The sequence below is a fragment of the Sturnus vulgaris genome, chromosome 8 (genome assembly GCF_052056855.1).
Source record: "Sturnus vulgaris isolate bStuVul1 chromosome 8, bStuVul1.hap1, whole genome shotgun sequence".
NCBI lineage: Eukaryota > Metazoa > Chordata > Aves > Passeriformes > Sturnidae > Sturnus > Sturnus vulgaris.
In genome coordinates, this window is record NC_142250.1 from 31,762,822 (window position 1) to 31,785,587 (window position 22,766).

The window sequence follows — 22,766 nt, forward strand, 5'->3', positions numbered from 1 at the left end:
TGGGGACACATACATTAAGGACACACACAGTTAGGGGTCCCTCGCCAGGACCCCTCAGCCACGAGCCCCTCGGCTCCATCCCACCGGCGGGATGCGTCCCCCCCTGCCCGGACACGCGTGGGCACCTCGGGGCTGCCTCGCCCCTCGCCCCCGCGGGGGCTGCGCTGTGGCCCAGGGCCGAGTCCTTGGGGCCCGCAAGAGATGCCCGGGTCGGGAAGGGGGTCCCGCGGAGCGGAGCAGGGCAGGGCAGGGCAGTGGCGGCTCCCCGTTCTGCAGGCGCTACCTGAGTCTCGGAGAGATTGAGCTGGCGGGCGAGCTCGGTGCGCTCCCGCCCCACGACGTACTGGCAGCGCTGAAACTCCATCTCCAGGCGGTAGAGCTGCTCGGCCGTGAAGGAGGTGCGGGTCCGCTTGGGACGGTCCAGATCAAGCCCTTTAGGCAGAATAATCTCTCGGATTGAACCTTTGGCATCTGGCAAAAAAAGGCGCAGTCAGCTTCATACCCAGGCAACCTTCCTCTGCTTTTTCCTCCCTTTTTATACTTTCTAATTTTTCCAAGGGAAATAGCCGTCCCCAGCGCCTTCAGGACCGAGACACGAGTCGGGATAGAGCAGGGTCCTTGCTACTGAGGCACTGCACCTGGCCACTGCACCCAAGGAAGGAAAAAACCCATAACAGAGAAGGAAGGAGGGGGCGATGGGGGCCCAGGCCTCTATAATTAATCCACTCAGCCCATTTAAAAATTACTTTGAATATATTGCACTCACAGTACGACCCTGCGGCATCACCCACGGCCCCTCTGGGAAGCTGAGGAGAGAGAGATCCTCCAGGCCAGGCTTTGTGCCTGGAGTGCAGGGCTAGTCTTTGTTCCCCTTGGGCTCCGGGTCAGGCTTTCTGGTAGCCACCATACACACCCTGCCTCCCCTCAAAATATAAACCCCTCTTATTATTTTTTTAATAACAAGTTTCTCATGCATAAAAAAAAAAAAAAAAAAAAAGGCTTTCCGGACAGAGGCAGCGCTGCCCCGACCTGGCTGCCTGCCACTGTGAACGACGTGGGGACACCTCCAGCCCACCCTGCACCGCTGCCGCTGCCGCTTTGGGGTTCTGGCAACGAGAAGAAGCAGGAGGGAAAAAAAAAAAAAAAGAAGGGGGGGAGGGAAAGAAACCAAGGCACCAACCAGCCCGCAGAAACCTCACTTTTCTGGTAGCCCCGATTGAAGGAAAGCGAGATAAATCTCATTAACACGACTGTCAAGCTAGAGCCAGATTCAGGTTACCTTAAAGCCTTCCCAACTTTGCTTGCCGTAATTTTACCTCCTCGGTACGTTTTAAATCAGAGACAATCACATCATTTTAATCTGACCCTTCTCTGGGTCAACCAGTGGCGCAAGGATTAATTCTGGCTTTCAAGGCCTGCTTCCCACATATTTTGTTCAGATTCTCTTCTCTCCCTTCTCCCTCAAAACGCACCTCAATAAAACTGAAATTTCTTCAGGCAATTTTTTTTTTTTTTTTGGAGGGAGTACGAATAAGATGATTTAGCTATTTTCGCCTGGAGAAGGAACGAAGATTGAGAGAAACTAAATGCGTAACTATTAAAAAGTAATAATTAAAAAGCCCTTCGTCATTCCTCCATTTATTTTAAGGCGGGTGGTTGTTTTAAAACAAGCCTTTCCTCTGGGCTGCCGGGCACGGATAGAGAGGGGGAAGGCTCCGAGAGGGCCTCCTTGCCCGCAGCCCCACGGCCGGGTGCGGGAGGGATGCGCGGGCACGGAAGGAGCTCGCCCGGCCCGCGGGGCAGAGCCGGGGAGCGCTGTCCCCGGAGGGCTCCCCGCGGGGACGGGCACCCCGGGAAAGCGGCAAAGCAGGAAAGGAAAAAAACAAAACAAAACAAAACAACAATGAGCGGGGCTGGTCCGTTCCGGGGCAGCGCCGGGGAGGAACCAGCGCGGCTTAACTTTTCTCCGAGACGCCGGCGGAAATTCCCCGGGATAAAGCCGGTGGGAGCGGGGTCCAGGGCAAAGCCCGGCCGGGCAGCGGGGTCTCTCCCCCGGAGCCGTGGAAGGGCTTTCAACCCAGGGCCAGACCCAAGGCAAAGCGACAAAATAAACCCATCTCCCGGGTGTGAGCGCAGCTCACCTTCCCCCACCCTCGCCAAACACCTCAAACTCATACCTCTAACTAGGATCCTCCTGCAATAGTCCGGGTCGGCCGAACTAGATTTACTTTTATTACAACCTTCCGTAGCTGCAGAGGCAGAAAAAGTCCCTTGCTGATCCTTCAAAAAAGAAGTAGAAATATTTCCTTCAGACCCTTTGCTTTCCTTGCCCTCTTTATGTCCGTTCTTCGAGACCCGGTTAGCTTCAGTCTCTGAACTGCATCTAACGTCCATTTTGTCTTGTTTCCCAAACATGTAGTGCAATAAAAACAAAACAAAACAAAAACAAAAAAAAGCGCCAACAACGATAACAAAAAAATTATAGAAGAGTAGAAGAAGAAGAAGAAGACGAAGTCTATGCTGGATATTGCACGACTTAGGGTGAGATCGGTGGGGATCTGTAAAGCACCTTGAGTAAGGAAGATCGGGTTTATCCCACTGGAAAAGCAGCGGCTTCCTCAGTCCCAGCGTCCTAATGTGACTGTCCAGCTTCCCAGAGCGCCCAGTGATCAGGTACTCAACAGTACAACTCTAAAATGATTTAATGTCTGCCTTATTACAGAGACATGTAGTTGTTAGACACACAGAGGGACGCGCACTCGCTGTTTCAATTGATTACGGGTAATTTTGCAGCCTCCACATTTAGGTTACCTCATGAATACACTAAATTGTTTGGATAATATATCAGATCGTAATGGATGGTTTGTGTGCTTGTCCCCAATCAAGTAGAGTTTAGCCAGTGAATAAACTGAAATGATTGGTCTTGCTTTCAGGAAACACACAATCAAAAGACTGAGACTTCCAGAAAAAAAAAAAAAAAAAAAAAAAAAAAAAAAAAAAAAAAAAAAAAGGAGAGAGGAAAAAAAGGGTGGGGGAGAGGGAAAAAAAAAACAACTTTTGACAAGATTCACCCTGAATTGTTAGCACCATTAGCAGCCATTATTAACTTTCTTCAGTCTGCCTTTGACCTCCCGATTATATAGTGGCTTTCTCCAGAGCACGCCAAATAAATCTGAATAAAGCTGCTAGGAAGGGCTGAAAAAATGCAGTTGCAGGGGGGGTGAAGAAAAAGCAAAAAAAAAAAAAGCCCCCTGAATTCTAAACAAACAAACAGATCCCCAGCACGCACACACACAAAAAGTTCTTCCTCCAAGCGGATCTCTCCAAGGAAGCAGGTTATCTTGGCCAGCAGAAATCCTCGTTAACACATCTCCCCACAGACAGCCATCTTAAACTCCTACCTCTCCTTATTTCAGTCCCGATACTTGCTTTTTGTGCTTCTCCCTCTGTGTGTGTGTGTATGTGTGCATGCATGTGTGTCTGCTAATTCTGCACCTTCGCAAACACTGAACCTATTCGCAGAGCCTGCTCATTGAAAAAAAAAAAAAAAAAAAAAAAAAAAGCCCAGCTTTGTGTGCAGTGGATCCAGGAGGGGGGAGAAAGAGAGAGGGGGAGAAAGAGGGAGAGAGGGAGAGAGAGAGAGGGAGGGAGGGAGGGAGGAAGGGAGGGAGGGAGGGAAGGAGGGAGGGAGAGAGAGAGAGAGAGAGAGAGAGAGAGACAGATAGCCCGTGAAAAATCTCAACTGCGTGATCCACTAAAGGAGAAAAAAGTTTTACTCTAGCTATTTCATTGTCTCTGCTACAATATCTTTGAGAACTGCAACAGCCAGTAATCCAATAAGACCATTGATTAGGCTACAATGATTCAATTCAAGCAAATGGCCTTGTGCAAAGAGCATGCTCCAGTCCTTCTTGTCACCTTGCAGGGCAGAAGCCCTCTTCATGCTTCTCTCCTTATTCATTCCTTTATGGGAAATGTAGAGCAAAAGGAGTGAAAGATGGCAATTATCTAATTGGACTATTAACAAACAATTCTCTGAGTGTGGCTGTCTGGCAGTGGTTCTTGGGCGAGGTGAAAGGCCACATGTTGCACTGGCCCCATTCACAAAGAGTTTAGGGGCCTGAGAGGGAGAGAAAGAATTTTCCCTGAGAATTTTTCGCACAAATGGCGGTGTCTCCACCAGGCTGGCTGCTCCCTGCCTCGTCCTCTGCCACTGCCTGGGAATTCCACCCACCTGAAGCAGGCAGGGCCAGCCCTGGGTCTCCTTGCAGATGATACCAGAAGCAGAACACGGCACCTTTGCCAGCATTGCTCAGCTCCAAGGGCCTCATCCTGCCTCTGCTGGTGGAACAACCACCCACCCTCATCCCATGGGATCCAATCTTTGGTGTAACAGAGGGAGGGATCCAGTGCTGGGGCCTAATCACCACAAACAGGGAATTAATTCGTGGGAGGCAAAAAAAGAGTGGGGGGCGGGAGTGTAAAGAAGAGGGGAAAGGAAAGGAAAGGAAAGGAAAGGAAAGGAAAGGAAAGGAAAGGAAAGGAAAGGAAAGGAAAGGAAAGGAAAGGAAAGGAAAGGAAAGGAAAGGAAAGGAAAGGAAAGGAAAGGAAAGGAAAGGAAAGGAAAGGAAAGGAAAGGAAAGGAAAGGAAAGGAAAGGAAAGGAAAGGAAAGGAAAGGAAGAAATAAGAAAAAAAAGAAAAAAGAAAAATAAGATGGCAGTTCATAGGTACATTTCAGTGAGTTGTCTTTAGTAGAAATCTCAAGTCTTTTTCATTTTTCCACAAATCACGGCATAATTTATTTATATTGCCATTGTCTGAAGAGTCAGATTGGAATTGGTGAGGTACCTAAGATCTTCATCAAATGCTCTCATTTCAGTTGTATTTATACATACAACCAGACATGGAACATCCTCATTATGGACCAGCTTTTATTTTTCCTTACAGCCAATGCCTCTCAGTGCTCTGTGGTGCTCTGTTGTTTTCAGTTCCTACTTGTATGGCAGTCGTACCCAGGGGCCCCAAATAAACCCCAGCCCCACTGTGCAAGGCTTCATGCAGCTACAGAGAGAGGATGGAACGAGTTCATTCCCTCCATGGATTTGCAGAGTTGTTCAAAGGCCTGTTGGGTGACAGGATGCCCAGGAAACAGAAACATCTCAGAGAGACTTGGTCTTTCAAAGGGAGATGCAACAAGTGGATGTTGATTAGGGAAATTTTTCATGTTGCTGAAGTATAGGCTGGGCTTAGCAGGCCAGCTTTGTTGTGTGATATAGATAAACATACACATGTGTGTGCACAGGCACAGCACCATCAACAATCCCAGCTGGACATGTCTGTTTAATGCTAAACAAAACAAAGTTCTGCTACAAACATTTTTACCTAACAGAATTTATTTTAGACAGAATAGGCATAGTGATTCCCATAAAAGGTTTACTGTGAAATACAGAAGCAATTATAATTATATTTGCACAGGTATGTGGGTGGATGTATGACATTTCCACCCATAGTTTTCTTTATGCTAATCTGTATGCATAGGCCATAATAATAAACATGGAGCTATTGAACTCAATTACGCTGTTTGAAGCAGAATATCTGGAGATTAAATATTGTGTTTGTGTGATAATCTGAACTTTTTTTTTTTTTTTTTTTAACAAGCCCCTGATCCAAAGCTCAATAAAGACCAGGGGAATTTTGTTCTACTTGTGCCATATTACTATAAATACATTTCAAGACACTTTTTGTCCATAGAATTCAGTAGTATAAAGAGGATTTTCCCAATTGAATCAGTTAAATTGTTAAATTTCCTTTCACATGTTATGAACATAGCACTGTTGAAGATCTGAAAATTCAAATAATGAGTCTAATCCTGCAGGAAACTTGTAGTGAGCAGACAAGCCTGTCCAAACACAACTCAGTTACTTTAATTGAGGCCCTCTCATCTGCAACAAATAGCAACATCCAGAAGAGCACTGGGAAAATCAGAATTTTACATTTACAAAAGCAAAGTTTTCTTTAGTCCAGCTGTCACTAAATTTCTTGAATGTTATGTTCTTTCAGAACATAAGATGTCCTTCTTTTACTGTCTGTTATAACTTCAGGGATGTCTGGGGCTTCAGCACTCTCACATCCACACTCATGTGTCACTGGATAAGCAGATTAAAGGTTACTTCTTTTCCCTTCAAATAATGCTTAAAGTGCTTCAGCAGACTACACAGGTACTCCCTGCCTGTGCTTTGCTGTTTAGACCTCACTGCTTTTCAAATACAGTTTTATTAGTTTGCATTAACATGTAGAAGACTGAAAAATCCGTTTCTCATAGACTACCACTATTTATATTATTTTTATTTAATGTACAGAAGAGATGTACATTATAGCCACTACTTCTTGTTCTCTTCTTTGGTGATGAAAGTAAAAGTTTCAAGCCAAAAAAACATGGTTCAGAGATCTTCTGACTCAAAGATTTATCTCAGGGTTTAATAACTCTAAGCAGATTTTTATTCCATTAATTTTCTTGATTATTTTGGTTCAGATTATTTGCTTTTGAATTTACAGATGCCTTTGGCAAGGAGCTGCTAGGCCTTTTTTGGATACTTGTTTAGCACAGGGGATGTGAACTGGTACCTTGGGGCTGAACAACTATTGGTTATTTCCAATTAACAGAGAGAATGGTGGTAACTCATTACCATACACGCAGTAATGTCTAGGAATCACTATGAAGAGACACGAGAAACCTGATTATGATGTGCACCAATGTCACATTTCTCTTGGACAGGCCATTCCTGTCCAGTGTGAGTGACATTGTGTCAGTGCAGAAGAAGAGGAAGAAGAAGAAGAAGAAGAAGAAGAAGAAGAAGAAGAAGAAGAAGAAGAAGAAGAAGAAGAAGAAGATCTTCATCAAGATGAAGGTTCAGCAGAAGGTTCTTCTTTCCCACCAGTCTCAGTGATGATGTGTTGTCCAACAGGAACACTGAGCACCTGCTCAAGACAGAGTGCACAGCACAATTAACGACTCTTTTGCTTTTGCAGCTGCTGCTGGTGAGGAAATTTCCTTACAACAGAAGATGAACTGTGGAAATTTCAAAATGTACATGCTACTGTGTATTTAGGGGACATTTAGAAGGCATGTGCTAAGCCCTCTGTTTCAGACACTGATTTGTTCTAGTGTGAATTGCCTTCATTTCCTGCAAGTGAGCCTGGAAAATGGACTCTTCCCATACAGGGGGAACAGTATCCTTGAAGAACAGAAATGTATTTCTATCTGGAAACTTTACACTGCCTTTGAAGGAAAGGATTGAAGTCTTTGTCTCAATTCAGGTCTCTGTGAAGTGGAAGGTAAGGTTGCCATGTGGTAGTCTGCATGGATATAAACAGCTCTAATTCCACTTTCCCAGACTTTCCAAGGACTGATGCTCGGGTACATTTGTGTTTTTCAATGGCATGTGGGTACCTGGGTCAGGACATAAAAGATGTACATGGTGTATTTCATGTGAAATTAAATGTCACAGGCTCACAATAAATTAATAGGTACAACAGCAAGAAAAAGAAAATTTCTCTCTACAAGAAAAAGAAAATTTCTCTCTACCTTATGACAACATCAAATTCTGGTATGAAATTGGGATGTAGCTCTTTCCAAATAGGCTTCATCAGCTCCCCTGCAGGTGTTGTGCTCTTCATGCCAGTGCCCCATGTATTCCTTCTGTTCTACATGGGCACACCCAGAGGTCTATTTAAAATAAAGCATCAGATCCAGATAATCTTAAGTTAGTCCTTGTAGCTGCTACCTTCCCATCTTTGCTGTGCTCCTGATTGCCAGCCTGCTGCAGAATCCCGAACTGGCTGCTTCTAAATTCTCCTGCATACTTTGGCAGTAATTGCAGCATTGTCTCTTCCAGATACTAAACTGAGCACATTGGCAGGACTCAGCAGTGCAGTTCTGGAGGCCAGTAATAATGAGCATGGGTATCACACATGTATCATGACTAATCATGTTGTGGTCATTATGAGATGCTCCTTACAGTTATCAGTCTGGACAGTAGCTTGTTACAAAGCTTTATTGCCTGTATCATGCCCATGGCATATGCAAGCCATCTGAGCAGGGCTGAGACAGGATTCCTTCCATGAGGGAAAACTGTGATTTAAGAGGAAATAGTGTTTGTTCTCTGACAGCAGATTGAGAGCCTTTGGTTTCAGCCTCACCCATGTCACGGATTCCCTCTGTAATCACCAGTACCTGAGCACTCAGACTCCCTCTGCCTTCATTTCACCCTCTCCTGAGAGGGGAGTGAGCTTTACCAGCTTGCCTCAAGCACTCATGAGTATTTACCACCTCAAAAGCTGTTAGACCATGAGCCTTTACTATTGGTGCTAAAACTCTCACAATCATATTTTTTTCACAGAGCCAATAAAAGCAAGCTTGAAGGTTTAAACAAGAGAAGGTGTTTGCAAAGGTGATGTGCCCAGAGTAGTAGATGTGAACTGTATTCTTCCAATACTTGGAGTTTTTACACTGAAGCCCTTTACATAAAAAAAAAAAAAAATTAAATTAATCAAATTTTGGGTTAAAACTATTTAGTTATTTGATTTTGAAAGCTTAAGTCGGATCAGATTGAACACAAATAGTGTCTCAAAAGCTCATAAAATTTGCAGAGGACAATCATGTTGGAATGATGTGAGAGTTTGGAAACTGCCCCTTCACTCTGGGGTGAGATAAATTCTGACATCATCCTGAGGCTCACTATGAAGCCATCCAGTAGTCTTGGTTAAAATCTTCCTGGAATGGTTTAAGTTTGTTTTTTTTAAATTGCTGTTTTTATTTTTTTATCATGTGAACATAATATTCCCCATATGGAAATGGAAAATGTCAACAGCAACCACAAGTACAAACCACAAACAAAATCAAATCTCTTCTAGAAAGGTTTGTCTACCTGGACCTTTTGGTTACATCAAAAAAATAAGAGCCTAAACAGAAAATTATTGAACTATGGGTCTTGAAGGTTCACTCATACCATAAAGGGAAACATAGTCACATTTACAGGAAATTTTTGGACTGAATATGTAGCTTGAATGAGTATGTAGCTGGCAGGATTTTGTTACCCAAAAGACAGCAGTATTTCAGAGGGACCCCTGAAAATAATGATTCAGTATACTTCCGAACATTTTGCTGTGGAAAATGATGGAAAAGAGGCAAAAAAAATCAGTGCACTCCAGTTTGTTAAAACCCACTGCAGATTGTGGGTCATCTTGGGATGAGTTCACTTTATGGTGAATACTTTACCTGATGGATTTAAACATTCTGGGAGGGTGAGCAGCACGATGGCAGACAGCTCTGAGCATGGCTAAATGAAAAGTAATGTAAATCATCAGTGATTAACTGTATAGCTCGAATAATCTGAAAGGCCCTGAATTTCCTTCAATCTCTGAGGGAAAAGAACTTGTACCAGAAGTCATCAGTGGCTGATTTACCTCAATCTGTAGCAGCAGCTTAAAAAAAAAAACAAACCACAAAAAAAGAGAGACTATTTGGTTTTATTGTATAAAGATAGAGCAGAATGCGGAAAAAAAAAAAAAAAGGGATAGCTGATTTATGCCATATAGCAGAATTATGCCATAATTACCCATTAAATCTGTGTCCATTCTTTTTATATTCTTCTCTCTTGAGGTACATAATAGAGTAAAAAAAGTTCAAGAAATGCAAGTAAAGAATAGTTACAGAGCTGCTATGATTAATACACAAGACATGGCAAAGACTGGGATTATTTTGATGAGAGGAAGATGAAAATGGAGCTGATTGTGGAAGTCAAAAATCTCAAGCACTGAACATTGGACTCTCTTTTTATTTTATCACATGAGAATAAGCATTAAGTTAAATTTAAACCCAGCAAATTTGGAATGAAAAATAAATGCCCAGACACGTCTCATCACCTGTGGGAGCTGCTGTTGCAGGAGGTTGCTGAGGCAAAGAGCTTGGTCTGATTTTAAAGTGAGTTGGACATTGTTAGGATTAACTCATTACACAAGGTTGAAAGCAATGATCAGCCTGATTGAATCTTACACCCAGGGCTGGGAGCTGCTCACACTGGAGAGTGAGGCACAAGTGCACCAGTTTGGGATTTAGTTTATTCTTCCCTGAAGTACCAGGAGTAGGATGCCCTGTAAGGTATCTGAAAGACTGGTGGCATTGGGTGGGGAAAAGCCAGAGCAGTAAATTTGGGATAGCAGTGAACATTACTCCTAAATGTGGAGGACAGCTCAGAAGTGAGGTTCTGTAAAGCCAAGCTTGTTGAAGTTTGGTGTGCTTTAAGTTTCTACAGAGCACAGGCAAGGACAAGGAGGAGAAGAGCAATAATAAGAAGAGATCCTTTGCACTGGTGCACACCCACAGATTCCTTTGACAAAGGGATATGCAAAATTTGGAAACCAAACTCCTTGGGCATCTCTGTGGCAAAAGGTGCATTCCCCCTCTGGGGAATGCACAAGAAGGATGATTTATTACATTTTCTAGTTCCTAGAAGGAAATAATCTGGCTAAGATGATTCCACCATCTCTGGAAGTGTTTGAAAAATGTGGATGTGGCACTTGAGGACTTGGTTTAATGATGAACGTTGTGCTGGTGCTGGATTGATGGTTGAAGATCTTAGAGGTTTTTAACAGTTCTAGGATTTTAAGACATCCTGAATTCCAGATCTTGCTGCCTCAATTCCAAGACTCATTTTTGTGTGAAAGGAGCCGTAGTGGGCACACAGAAGTTTCATTGTTAGAAAGAAACATTTTGGTCAGAAATATGGCAATTTTTACCCTATCTCCCTGTTTCCTATTTATGACTATAAAAGAGTTTAGGTGTAGTTATAGTTTTGCTTATTCATTTAAATAACGGAGTGATCTAAATCTCAAATAATAGCATATTTCTAAAGACTTGAGTATTAATAGTATATTGATTGTCTATTTTTATTGCTAGGATGTTTTGACCATGGAATAGCACAAGAAAAGTGATGTCATATTAAAAACATCAGGAATCCCCATATCTGTTTGTGCTCTTGATGAATTAGATGCCATGCAAAAAAATTGAGTATTAAAGTTTTTAACAACCTGAAACAGACTAATTAGTTAAGAGAATAAATATGATTTCTTTTATTTTTATAGATGGAAGAAATTTTAATTTTTATTTTATTTTATGTATAGAGGAAAAAAAAAAGAAGCCCAGAGAATGCTATGCTTTCCAGTTGTGCCAGAGAGATGGAGTGAGATCCTCAGGAAAGTGCTTCAAGACCACCCACCAAGAAAAGAAAAAATATTCAGAAAACAGAGGTGTTAAACAGCAGGGAAGCTGAATAATTGCCAAGCCCCCATTGTTGAGTTCTCAGGTGTAGAAATGATGCCACCCACTCTCTTCCCTTTATTATGGCACAGACAACATCCATGTGATGTCTGGCTGTGAAGGACAAACATTTGGCAAGATTTTAAAATGTACTTGAAGCACTTACTCAGATCCCCACGTGCCAGGCAAGAGGAGGCAGGTAAGGGTCCTGCTGTACCAACCTTTCCCAGTTCAGAAAGCACAGCTCTGAGGAATGATTCCAGGCTTTCCACGGAGAGGAGCTGCTACTGATGTTATTAACTTGCTCTTGACTCACATTGCTGCCATATTAGGGTCAGTTCCAATGACTTCTCAGTTAGCAACCTACTGCCTGATTATTATGAAGCTGTTTCATGCAATTTTGTGTCTTGGTTTTATCTTTTTTGTCTTCCCTACCTTCATTGCCTCCTAATAAAGAGCAGAATTGGACCTTTTGGTGTCTGCATCTTTTTTTTTCATGGGAACTAATTCACCATTGTATTGGCAGTGTTCCCACTGCTGTCAATGGGAATTATGCACTTTGAAGGAGAATGAGGCCATAACTGTTTAAGCATTAGGCTATTAAGACAGGACAAGGTTTTTTATTTTTGTATAGTGCATTACATATGAAAAATCAAAACTGCTTTGTGGAGAAAAGGGATAATAGACTGTACTTCACAGGGTTGTTTGGAGTGGTGCTCTGATTCAGAAGGAAAAGGACAAATGACTGTACAGATGTGAAAAGAATGGCAGAAGAGCTGGACATTCAAGGCAATAAAGCAGTCAGCAAGTTTCCTGGCAGAAGAGACATGGCAAAGGGGTAATGGAAAGCTTAGCTACTGAGAGGAGCTAAAATAAAAAAAAAATAAAAAGACATTGTAGAACCTCAGTCTGGAGTAACCACTCAGTCCTTCTCCTGCCAAACACGTGCCAGTGCCTAGCCTTGAATTAAGCAGCACAGGTCACTGGACATTTACACAGAATCAGTTTGCTCTCTGTTATCTCACCAGTCCATGCTTCTGCCCCCTCAAACACGAGATGTGTGTGAGGTGCTGTGTGGCACACGGGGCCATGTTGACACGTTTGCTCCTGTAAAGTCTTTTCAGCTGGGGAAAAGGCCATCACCCACTTGGCCAAGTCTGTTGAGAGTGCCAGGTTGGCAGGTGGCTGTTGAGTTCTGCTGCAAACCTGGATGTCACGGGCAGCCCTGTGCTGTGTCGTGGGAAGGCTGCTCCCTGTGAATAGCTGCTTCCTTAGCAGATGGAGTGGCAATTGTTGCACTGCGTGGGAAGGCCCAGGCAACAGTCCTTTCAGCCAAATGAACACCACATCTGGATTTCTTTTCATTTCATTATGTTCCCACTCTTTGAGTACCTCCCTCCCATTCCCTTCCTTTTAAATGGGATCTATCCGGTTGCCCGCAATCTGACAGGAATAAAAGGCTGCTTGCCTTGCAGCCCTTTCCACACTCACAGCTTGTGCAGCAGGATGTTTCCATGCAGCTCTGGCCCTGCCAGGAGCAGGGCAGACACAGCACCCTGCCCATCCTGTGCTCAGGAGTGCTGGGAGCTGCAGGAAAAGCCAGAGCACTGCTGCTGTGTCTGACCACCAGCCATGACTCTGCACAAGCTGCAGTCACCAGAGTAGTTGAAATATAGATGAGCCCAAAGGCTGTGTCTTCCTCCAGGAGGAGTCTCAGGAGAATCTGGAGACACGGCATGTGATGCAGCTCCCTGACTGCCTTCCACCCTGCTGCCTCCCAGGCACATCCCTGCAGCTCTGCACGGCTGGGTGCTGACACTTCTGCTGTGCTGGGGGTTTCCAGCTGGGATTGAAACCCTGCCTGCAGCAGGGCAGGTGGGCCAGGCAGAGCAGGCAGCACAGACCCTGCCAAAGGAGTCCTTGGAGCAGATGGAGTGTCCAAACAAAGCCATCCAACCCAAATGCATTTCACAGTAAAGGCCATATCCTTAAGGATCATCCCTTACAATGCACTGGGCAATAAAGCTCAGCTTCCTCAGTTTAATTCACTGGGATGATTTTGCTGCTGCACTTTCGTCTGGAGCTCAGTCATCCAGAATAGCAGAGCTCGTTCTCTGAAATATTAAGAAACAGTTGCATAAAATTGCTGTCTGATCAATTTGATTGCTAGACTATGCAGAAAACTCAAAGAAGTATTTTTTGCCCAAGCAGGTTTGCAGTCAATATTTTTTCCACTTTTATTTTTTCAATAGAAGCAACTTTCAGCATTTTCTATTATCAAATCCTTGTCCAAGCATTTACGAGACAACTGAAGTGAGATAAAGGAAATGTTAATAGTCTTCATTTTTGCAGAGGTGAGATGAAGCTTGAGCAGGTGAAGCAACTTCCCTAAAGTGGGATATTGAACTTGTGACACTGGAGTGGAGCCTTGCAGGGCTTTGTTCCTCAATTCCATGTTTGCAGTGTTTCTGTCCTGAAGCTTCAAGTAAAACCAGTCAAACAATATAGACTCATAACAGTTGAAATAAACCATCTGAATAATTTAAAATTATTTATATGATGTTGGGATTTCCTTATTCAACCTTTTTGAAAATAATATTCTAATGTACCATCCAGCAAGAATCCTTTGCCCCTATGTACAAAATTTAAGGTCTAGTATTGAAATGAAATGGAAATAAAACAGCCAAGGAGTTCCAATACAGCAAGGCACTTAAGTATGTGTTTATCTTTAAACACATCTGGAGCCCCATTGACTTTGACAGGGCTACTCATATGCTTAAAGATAAGCCTGCTTTTGTTGGATTATGGCCCTGAGGATCTAAGTGCTAGGGGAATCATTTTCATGCTCTCCAGAAAGGGCTTTAAATCACTCTTGTTTAAGGAGAGCTAACTGGTTGGATGTAAACACACCTAACAAACCAATAGATCAAGATTAACTTTTATGCTGAGCCACTTGACATCTCTAGAAATTACTTACTGTTGAAGTTTGGTCCTTATAGAAAATAACGATCCAATTATTTTTTAAGTGAAATAGAGTTGTAGGAAAACCTTGATACCTCCACTTGGGAATTTTGTTTAAAAAAGAAAAGAAGAAGAAGGAGAAGGGAGACACAGCAATATTAAAGGGAATGCAGTGTGCATGACTGAAGGACAGGAGAGTTAGGGAGATTATTAGATTTCAGCTCTTGAAAGGAGAAAGAGTGTGGCACATACTAGGACTTTGCTGTTGGTTTTGCTGTTTTGCTGGTGATGCTCTGAGATCAAGAAAACAGACGGGCAGTAAGGCAACGTGGCCCTAAAAATAGGTTGTCTTGAGTACAGTGTCTTTCATTTACAGATGTTCAAGAGCACAATGCAAAGTCCTTGAAATCAATGGAAATGCTCCCACTGACTCTGCAAAGATTTGCTTCAGGCTTGGCACTGCTCATCTCGCCATCCTACACAGGCACTCTGCTCTACTCAAACATGTGGATCTGGACAGGTCAGCCCTGCCCATCCCCTTGGGGGGTGCACAGGCACCAGAGATGAGATCTTACCCCTGCCCTTGAGCACACAACCCTCCACTTGAGAAAAAAATGTGAAAACAACACTTGTGTCCCAGGGTCTTTGCCTTTTTCTTTCATTTCCTCACAGTCCATTGCAGGTTGTGGAGCTCTGCCAAGTTGGTGTGGTCTCCACAAGTGGGTCAGCAGACACCCACTTGGTCCTTAGGGTCTCAGGACTGAAGTGTAGGTGCAACCCATGCACTTCAACTCCGTCCTTCTCAATTGGCCTTGAAAACGTAATAATAAACAACAGTAGTCAGTGGGGGTTTTGTTGTTGAGGTTTTTTAAAGCAAAAACCAGAATTGCTAGTACTCCATGAAAACATTGCTTTTTAAGTGTTGCCACCTCTGCTCTGTGCCTCATTGGAAGCCTGGATGGGAAAAGCAATGGGAAATTCAGTGTAAGAAAGCACCATCATCTAGGCCAAGCACAGCAATATAACATCACTGCAGCAGTAATGACAATGGAGAAGGAACAGAATGCTGTCAGGGAATAATGGTGTCCTGCTGGCAGCTAAATATGAAAGCCAAAGCAGGGACATTTATAAAATAAACAAGCATCAGGGAAGATGAGACTTTTATTACAGAGCAGGAAATAGTGATCTTTAACAATGGTCCATTTCATTTCTCTCATTGTTACAGAAATATAGTGGTGTAAATGAATGCTTTGTCTCATGTATGATTTATTGTTCCTCAGGCAATTACTGGACTGCATTCAGTCTAGTCTAGGGGAGGGAATTGCACATCATCTGACCAGAGGGCAGCCTGTGGGGCAAGCAGGCCAGGAGGGGACATGGTTTGTGTCTAAGCCTCTGACCACCACCAAAAGCAGCAGGCCAGGTCGATGGCTCACATCAACATACGCCAGAAGAGGTTTCACATGATGACAGAAAGTTGCACTGCAGCACTGTGACATCATTTTGGTGACAGACCCTGGTTAAGCAGTTTCTGCACCTCTCCCCTGCAGATCATCCTGCTGGGGCTGCTTCTCCCAGTGGTGCCAGCTAAGTAACTGCATGAGGAAGCAGATGGAATAAAACAACTCCCGGGAAGCGGCTGTGTCCCCCCCAGCTGGAATCCTCAGTGCCTCTGCTGGATCAGCTGCACACACAGGGGGGTGTGCTGGAGGGACAAGCACAGTGAAGATGGAGAAGGGGCCAGGAGATCCCTGTGTAAGGAGTAATTTTGCCAGGGAGAGGGTGAGGCAGACCATACTCTTAGTAAGAGGGTAAAATTATATTGAGGCTGTGACATAAAATCTACTACTGTGACACAGAAAGCTCCCACATGCTGCCGTACCATACATTTATTCTCTGTGGGGTACCAGCTCTATGTAAATGTTTCATAGAGGAAACAGCAGAGAAAGCAGCTTGGGGCAAAAGCAAACAAATTTCCAACTTCTCCTATCATTTCAGAGGAAAAAATAAATCTACAAGAAAGATTATACTGTTTGCCATCAAGGTGTCAAATAAGGGAAAGGAAAAAGAGCAAGAATTTGGACATAAATGAGTAGTCAAGGTGCTGCCTGGAATGAAGCCTGAGCTAAACCAACACTCTTTTATTAACCTTCCGTAGGGAAAAATATCCCAACAAACCCTGAAATTCCCACATTAAAAACGCAGTAGGGTCATGGTGACAGGAGTATAGATGAAAAAGAGAGAACACATATTTAGGCTGTCACAGGGATGTGTGACTTACAGTAATTGGATAACATGAAACATAAAGAAAGAAAATAAAGCTGACCATCAGAAAACATTTCTTAGCAACCTCTTTTTAGTGTATTTTCACGCTTTTCTGAACTATCTGTTGGTATAACAACCTCTGGAGACAGCCGAATAATTCCTACAGGCTATTTTTAAATTTAAGGCTGGACTAAAAACTGTAAGAAAATGCTACTGAGTGAGGAGAGATTAAATAGCCTAATAGACCATTTTCCTCTCTAATTTCCATTAAGGTGATTAGCTGGAATGTTGCTTGCAGCATATTAGCGAAAAAAAACTGGAAACATGGTCATGTAGTGGATCCAGTAACCTAAACTAATGTTTGTAGTAATAACTGATATAAAAATACATCTCGGGTATTTTATTACTCTAGTTAATGACTGAGAGAATCACAATCTTCAGCATATGCATCTTGCAACACTCCCCAGGAGGAGGGATTTGTATCAACTCCTTAAAAAGAAAAGGATCAAATATACGCAGGGATTTGGTTGTCTGGTGTGCTAGGGCAATCAGGAAAATTAATCTGAATTAACTGAAGCATGAATTTAATTTGGATCCTTCTGCCAAGTTGCATTTTGCACATAATCCTCATTCAGAAGGGAAGTGTCTTCCATTGAGTGCAGAGTATCAGGCTCTCGCCGCGTACCTGTTGACATCGATACCCATTAGCAGTTTACAGTGGATTAGCTGCACTGTCCAGCCACTATTAAACGCAGAGTTTGTTTGCATTTTTCTATTGCTTATGGTTTGACGGGCAAGCTGCCAAGCATTTTAGAGTTAACTGCACAAAACCATCACCACCTCGACGGTGGGGAAAACAGAATCGAGAAGGCTCCGTTGGGTTCGCCGGTCCTGGGGAACCATAACTCTCACATTGCCGTGTGGGTGGCGAGGGGCCAGCTAGATAGAAAAACGGTGTCAGATTTGCGTGTTAAATAGATTATGGGTGTAAATTAAAATGACTAACAGCCTTGGGATGATGGGCAGAGTTAGTGCTTTCAAATAACTTCTCTTGTTAAGGTAATACTCTCAAGTACCTGCCGCACAAGCCCCGCCAGTTTACCTGCCCCCTCATTTCGGTGCTCCCTGCCCTGTGCGGCAGGAGCGGCTCTTCCTCTCCCTGAATCCCTCTGCATCGGCGCCAGCCGAAGGAAGGGGATGCTTTAAGGAAGTTGTTCATTGGGAATGTGGCGTTCAGTGCTTGGTGTTTATAGCTTTGTTTTAAACTGCGGTGAATTGGCAATACGTTAGAAAGAAAAATGAAATGGGAAAGAAAAAGGGAAAGAAAAAGAAAATGGAAAAGAAAAAGGAAACGAAAAAGAAAAACGGAAAAAAATTGGAAAAGGAAAAGAAATAAGAAGAGGAGAAAGAGAGGGAAAAGGAAATTAGGTAAAGGAAGAAAAAGAGAAAGGGGGGAATAAAAGGAAAAGAAAACGAAAAAGAAAATAGAAAGGAAAAAGAAAAAGGAAAAATTGCTGTGTGGAAAAAAAGAAGGGGGCTAGACAAACAAAAACCTGTTCTGCAGTGTCGGCGATGCCGCCGGCCGGCCTGACGCCGCTGCAGCCCTGCTGCACACGGGACAGGGAAAAGCCCCGGTCCCAGAGCGCGGCAGCGTCTGAAGATCCTCCGGGCCGCTCCGGGAGGGCACCAGCTCCGGCTCTGCCCGACCACTCCCGGCTCCGCGGGCCGGCCGGGCCGGGAGGGCAGCCCGGGCCAAGGGAGAGCGGCGGGGCCCGGTCCGGCCGCGCTCGGCAGGGGCTGCACCTGATCCGCGGCTCCAGGGAGGCGAGAGAGAGCCGAGCCCGGCCCCAGCCACAGCGGCCCCGCTCGCCCAGCCCCGGGCCGGTGCGTGGGGGATGAGAGACCGCCCGCACCGATGCCCACCCCGGGGCCGCCCTGCCGTCGCTCCCACGCGGAGCCCTGGGGACAGCCCGTTCGGGGAGCTGTCCGGGCACAGCCGTGGCACAGCCAGGCACAGCCGGGCACAGCCGGGCACAGCCGGGCACAGCCGGGCACAGCCGTGCCGTCCGTCCCCACGGGGCAGCCCCGCGGGCCCGGCACCGCCCACGCGCGCTCCTCCCACCCCGCGCTTCCCCCGCTCCCACGCGTGTCCCGCCCTTCCTGGAGCATCCCCGCGGGCCCGGGGCCACCGACCCGACCCCCGCGTGTTCTGTCCTTCCTGCCCGCCCCGCCGCGCTCTCGCCCCTCGGGAAGGCACCGGAGGATCCTGCCCCAGTGCGGGCAGAGGCAGCCGCAGCCACCGCCGGGATTTTGCAGCTCCCTGGGGTAGCTGGGGGTGCCAGGGCGAGCTCCCCCCGCCAGCCTCCCCCGGCCCAGCCGCTCCCGGGCGGGCGGAAGCCGCAGAGGTTTCTATTCAGGACATAGGCACAATGGGGAAACAAAACCTTTTTTTCACCCCTTTTTCTTTCGTGCGTGCCACCTCCCAAGATGGAGCGGGATTAGGGCTGCGAGTCCCCTGCACACACGGGGATGGGTTCCCTGCCTCTCCCCGCCCGGCTCCCCCGCAGCCCCGGCCAGGAGCGACCGAGCACAGTGAGGAACCCATCTCGCAGCACCTTGGGAAAACCGAGGGCTTGCGTTTTATTCAGCTGAGGGGAGACTAGGAACGAAGAGATAAATGTCAGGTTGAGTTCGTAATTTTTCCTTTATCTCGTTGTAGAGTAAGAGTATAAATCATGCTTTTCATGACAGGAGAAGAAGGAAAAGAAAAGAGAAAGGAAAAGAAAAGAGAAAGAAATAGAAAACAAGCGCAGAAAGGGAAAAAGAAAAAGAGAGAAAAGAGAGAAAGAAAGAGAAAAGGGAGAAAGAAAGAGAAAAGGGAGAAAGAGAGGAAAGAAAGAAAGAAAGAAAGAAAGAAAGAAAGAAAGAAAGAAAGAAAGAAAGAAAGAAAGAAAGAAAGAAAGAAAGAAAGAAAGAAAGAAAGAAAGAAAGAAAGAAAGAAAGAAAGAAAGAAAGAAAGAAAGAAAGAAAGAAAGAAAGAAAGAAAGAAAGAAAGAAAGAAAGAAAGAAAGAAAGAAAGAAAATAAAGTGCAGGAAAGGGGTTAAATGTAGAAAACGAGGAACGATGCTTTAACGTGCTCTTTGACAATTGAAGCGAATTAATTTATCTTGATCAAATATAATTTTAAGGAGATTTGCGAACCTCCATGACACATTTTATTCTCTCGATAATGTGCCATGCAGGTGGAAGCACAGCTAAAATCCGTTTAGGTGGTGGTGGTGGTCTGTTATTTGGAAGTATTGCCTCGCATCTAAAAACCCACTTTGATTTTAAACAGTTTAGAATCACTGAACAATTAAAAGGATTTTTATTTATTTTAACAAACTTTTGACAGTTTGCCGGCTGCTTTAAAATCTTTCCCTGTAATGATTGGTCGAGTTTTACCTCAAATGAGAGACGATCCGATCCTGAAAGATTTGCGTTTGCTTTGTTTTTTCCTTTTTTTTTTTTTTTTTTTCCTTTGTATAGGTGTCAGGGCTGGTTTCTGAAAAGCAAAAGATGCAGAATTTTTTTTTCCTCACATTTTCTCAGTAAAATTGTTTTCTTCTCTGTCGTCGACGGTCTTTGGGTACCACAGCAGCACAGGGAGCGTGGCGGAGGATAATCGAACGGAATAACCGAATAACTTTACTGTAAAGGAGGGAAAACTTATATAGAACAAACCGAATCGCGCCATCAGATGCTGCTGATAATTTATTTGTGCCAATGCGAGAGTTCGATGGTGCCGTCCTCGGGGCCGAGGAGAGCGCAGACACAGCGCGGGCGCTCCCCGGCACCTGGGCCGGCCGGTCCCAGCACCGCCTGATGCCTGGAAACCTTTTGTGTCCAGGATTCTAGACCGAAGCTTCGCCCTCCTTTTTTTATTATTTTACAGGTGGTTTGGAAACCCAGAATAAACAGAGTTCCGCTCCCCACAGGCGCTTAACCACAGGCTCTCCCCAAGCGCAGCTTCGTGACTCCTTGCACGGGCAGGCAGTGCTTACACGGAGAGAACCTGCGAGCCGACAGCAGCCACCGCCCGGCCGCGCATCCCTGCCCCGGCTCCATCCCTCCCGCTCCCCTCGCTGCCGGCGGCCGAGCCGCTGCTGCCCAGCCAGCGGCTTGGTGAGCTCGGTCCAGCGGGGTGTTTGTCAGTCATTTTTTTTTATTTTATGCCCAGGCTCGGGCGGACAGCCATCCTTCTCATCGGACACACATCGGGGCCGGGCCGCGGGTGCCCCGGCGCGGGGCGGGAGCATCCCCTGGAGCCGGAGCCGGAGTGTCCAGAGCCGCCCGCGGTCCGCGCCTCTCCTTGGACGCTCCCCGGTACAACCAGCAGCAAACCCACCCTTGCGCCCTCTTCCAATCCTCAGAGCTGGAAAATTCAAAGTGGGGGACCCAAAGCGGAGAGCCCCGGCCCTTGCGCGGGCAGGTGCGGCTTGGAGCAGCGGGCAGGCGCCAGGGCACGGAACCCCCGAAGGGTGAGAACCCTCTGCTGCTCAGGCAGCACCGACTCCAGCTCGGAGGATGCTCAGACCGGGCAGCGGCCCCGTCCAGGGCGCCCAGGCTGCGCGGGGATGCCGGGCGGCAGCTGCAGAGTCGGCGCTTTGCTTCTCTCCGGTCCCCACGTCGCCGTGCCCCCGCCAGGCAGGGGTGACATTCTGCTTGCTGCTCCCTGCTCTCACCCTCTCTGCTTCCCCCGGCGTCCCCCCGAGCCCGGCTCGCCCGCGGCGTTCGGCGCTCCCGGCGGCGGATGCTGCGGGCTGGGGAAGGCACAGCACCTTCACCCCACAGCTGCAGCAGCGGGGAGCGCAGGGGAAGAGACATTCCAGGGGTTATTTCCTTTCCCTCTGGCTTTCAGGGATCCTTAGAAACCTCCTAAGCAGTGAATTTTTACTGGAGGTGCACAAAGTGCCTCTCCTTTGGGCAGAGCAAAGGTCCTTCCCTCAACTCCCAGGTCAGCTTCTGCGGGTCTCTGGCTGCTGGGAACGTCTAATTGCAGAAAAAGCCTCTTTCTCCCCATTACATGCACACTAAGTGTAGGGAAAGAGGCTGTTCCAGAAGGGATGAAGCCAAGGGATCCAGCAGAAGGTCAAAAAGAGGCTTTTGTCCCAGCCAGCCCTCGCTCGTAGTAATGAGGGTGCCATGCTGCACTCTGCTTGACTAGAGAAGTGGATTTGCTGCCTCATTCCTTGTAGTAGAAGCAGCACCCTTGCTCTTCTCCAGCCCAACTTGTCTTTTCCCTGGCAGAGCTCCTAGGCTCAATAATTTTGTTTCCATTGGTCACAGCCATCTGAGAAAAGTTTCCTTCACACCTTCATGGGGGCACTGCCAAGGTTCAGTGACAGCTTGGAGGAAGTGGAACCCTCTTGTCTCTGCCCAGGAGGACACAGAGATGCAAGCAGAGCCACAGGCAGGCCTCTCCCATGGCTTGAAGACTGTGCCCTCTTAGCTGACCCACTGGGCTTTGCAAGGAAACAGCACTTTTCCTCCCAGCAGGGAGCACCACCCTGCCTTGCTCATCTCAGCATGGAAATGTGTGTGTGTGTGAGCATTCAGCTCTCCAGCTACTTACCCCCTGTCCCCCATTCCATCCCCATTCCTGTTCTTGGAATGTTGTAATATCTTTCAATCCTTTTACTCCTTTCTCCTCACTTGCTCAGGCCAAGACTGAGCTCAGATGCTGTTTCAAGGGGAGGAAACAGGCTCTACCTTCCACCCCCACCACCTGTACCCTAGTGACTTTCCTTGTGGGACCCATGGGAAAGGATCAACAGGAAGAGTGGTACCTGCTGGAGCTGTCCATTGTTTGGTCTTTGTATCCCGAATTCCTGTCAAAGTGCTCATGGGCAGAGACCTCAGCAAAAAATCTCTAGGAGACCTTCCTTTCCTATCAGGAAGGGGCAGCTCCCTCCTTTGCTTCCCCAGGGGATTCTGAGTGACAAGGATGAAAGGAGAAATTGGGTTAATTCCCCACCACCACCTGTCAAATCTTCCACAACCCTTCCTAGCCCGTCCCACTATTGTGCCATGGCGATGCTTCACTGCCTGGAGCTGTGCCTGGCTCAGGGAGGAGCTCTCCAAGACTTAGAGGCAATCCCGAGTGTGCACCTGGTAATTTCCATGCCCAGAAGTCAAGCCACTTGGGCCCCTCAAGAGGTCAGTGAGAAGCCTGGCTAAAG

At 46.1% G+C, this 22,766-nt stretch overlaps 1 protein-coding gene across 4 annotated transcripts in view; it reads right to left on the bottom strand.

Moving 5' to 3' along the window:
• VAX1 (ventral anterior homeobox 1) overlaps nucleotides 1-3,556 on the bottom strand; it is a 31,377-nt gene extending 27,821 nt beyond the window's left edge. For 3 of the 4 annotated variants that reach the window (XR_015805198.1, XR_015805199.1, XM_014872460.2), the window contains exons 1-2: nucleotides 2,178-3,281; nucleotides 284-471 (exon numbers count right to left, since the gene is read on the bottom strand). Coding sequence is in view for 2 of the 4 variants with exons in the window: in XM_014872460.2 (XP_014727946.1) it covers nucleotides 284-471; nucleotides 2,178-2,415 (426 nt within the window). In the remaining 2 variants the exon portion in view is untranslated. Of the gene's footprint in view, nucleotides 1-283; nucleotides 472-2,177; nucleotides 3,282-3,401 lie in introns of those variants that run through there. The other variant, XM_088169380.1, reaches the window with a different exon arrangement.
• Nucleotides 3,557-22,766: the final 19,210 nt, after the last annotated feature.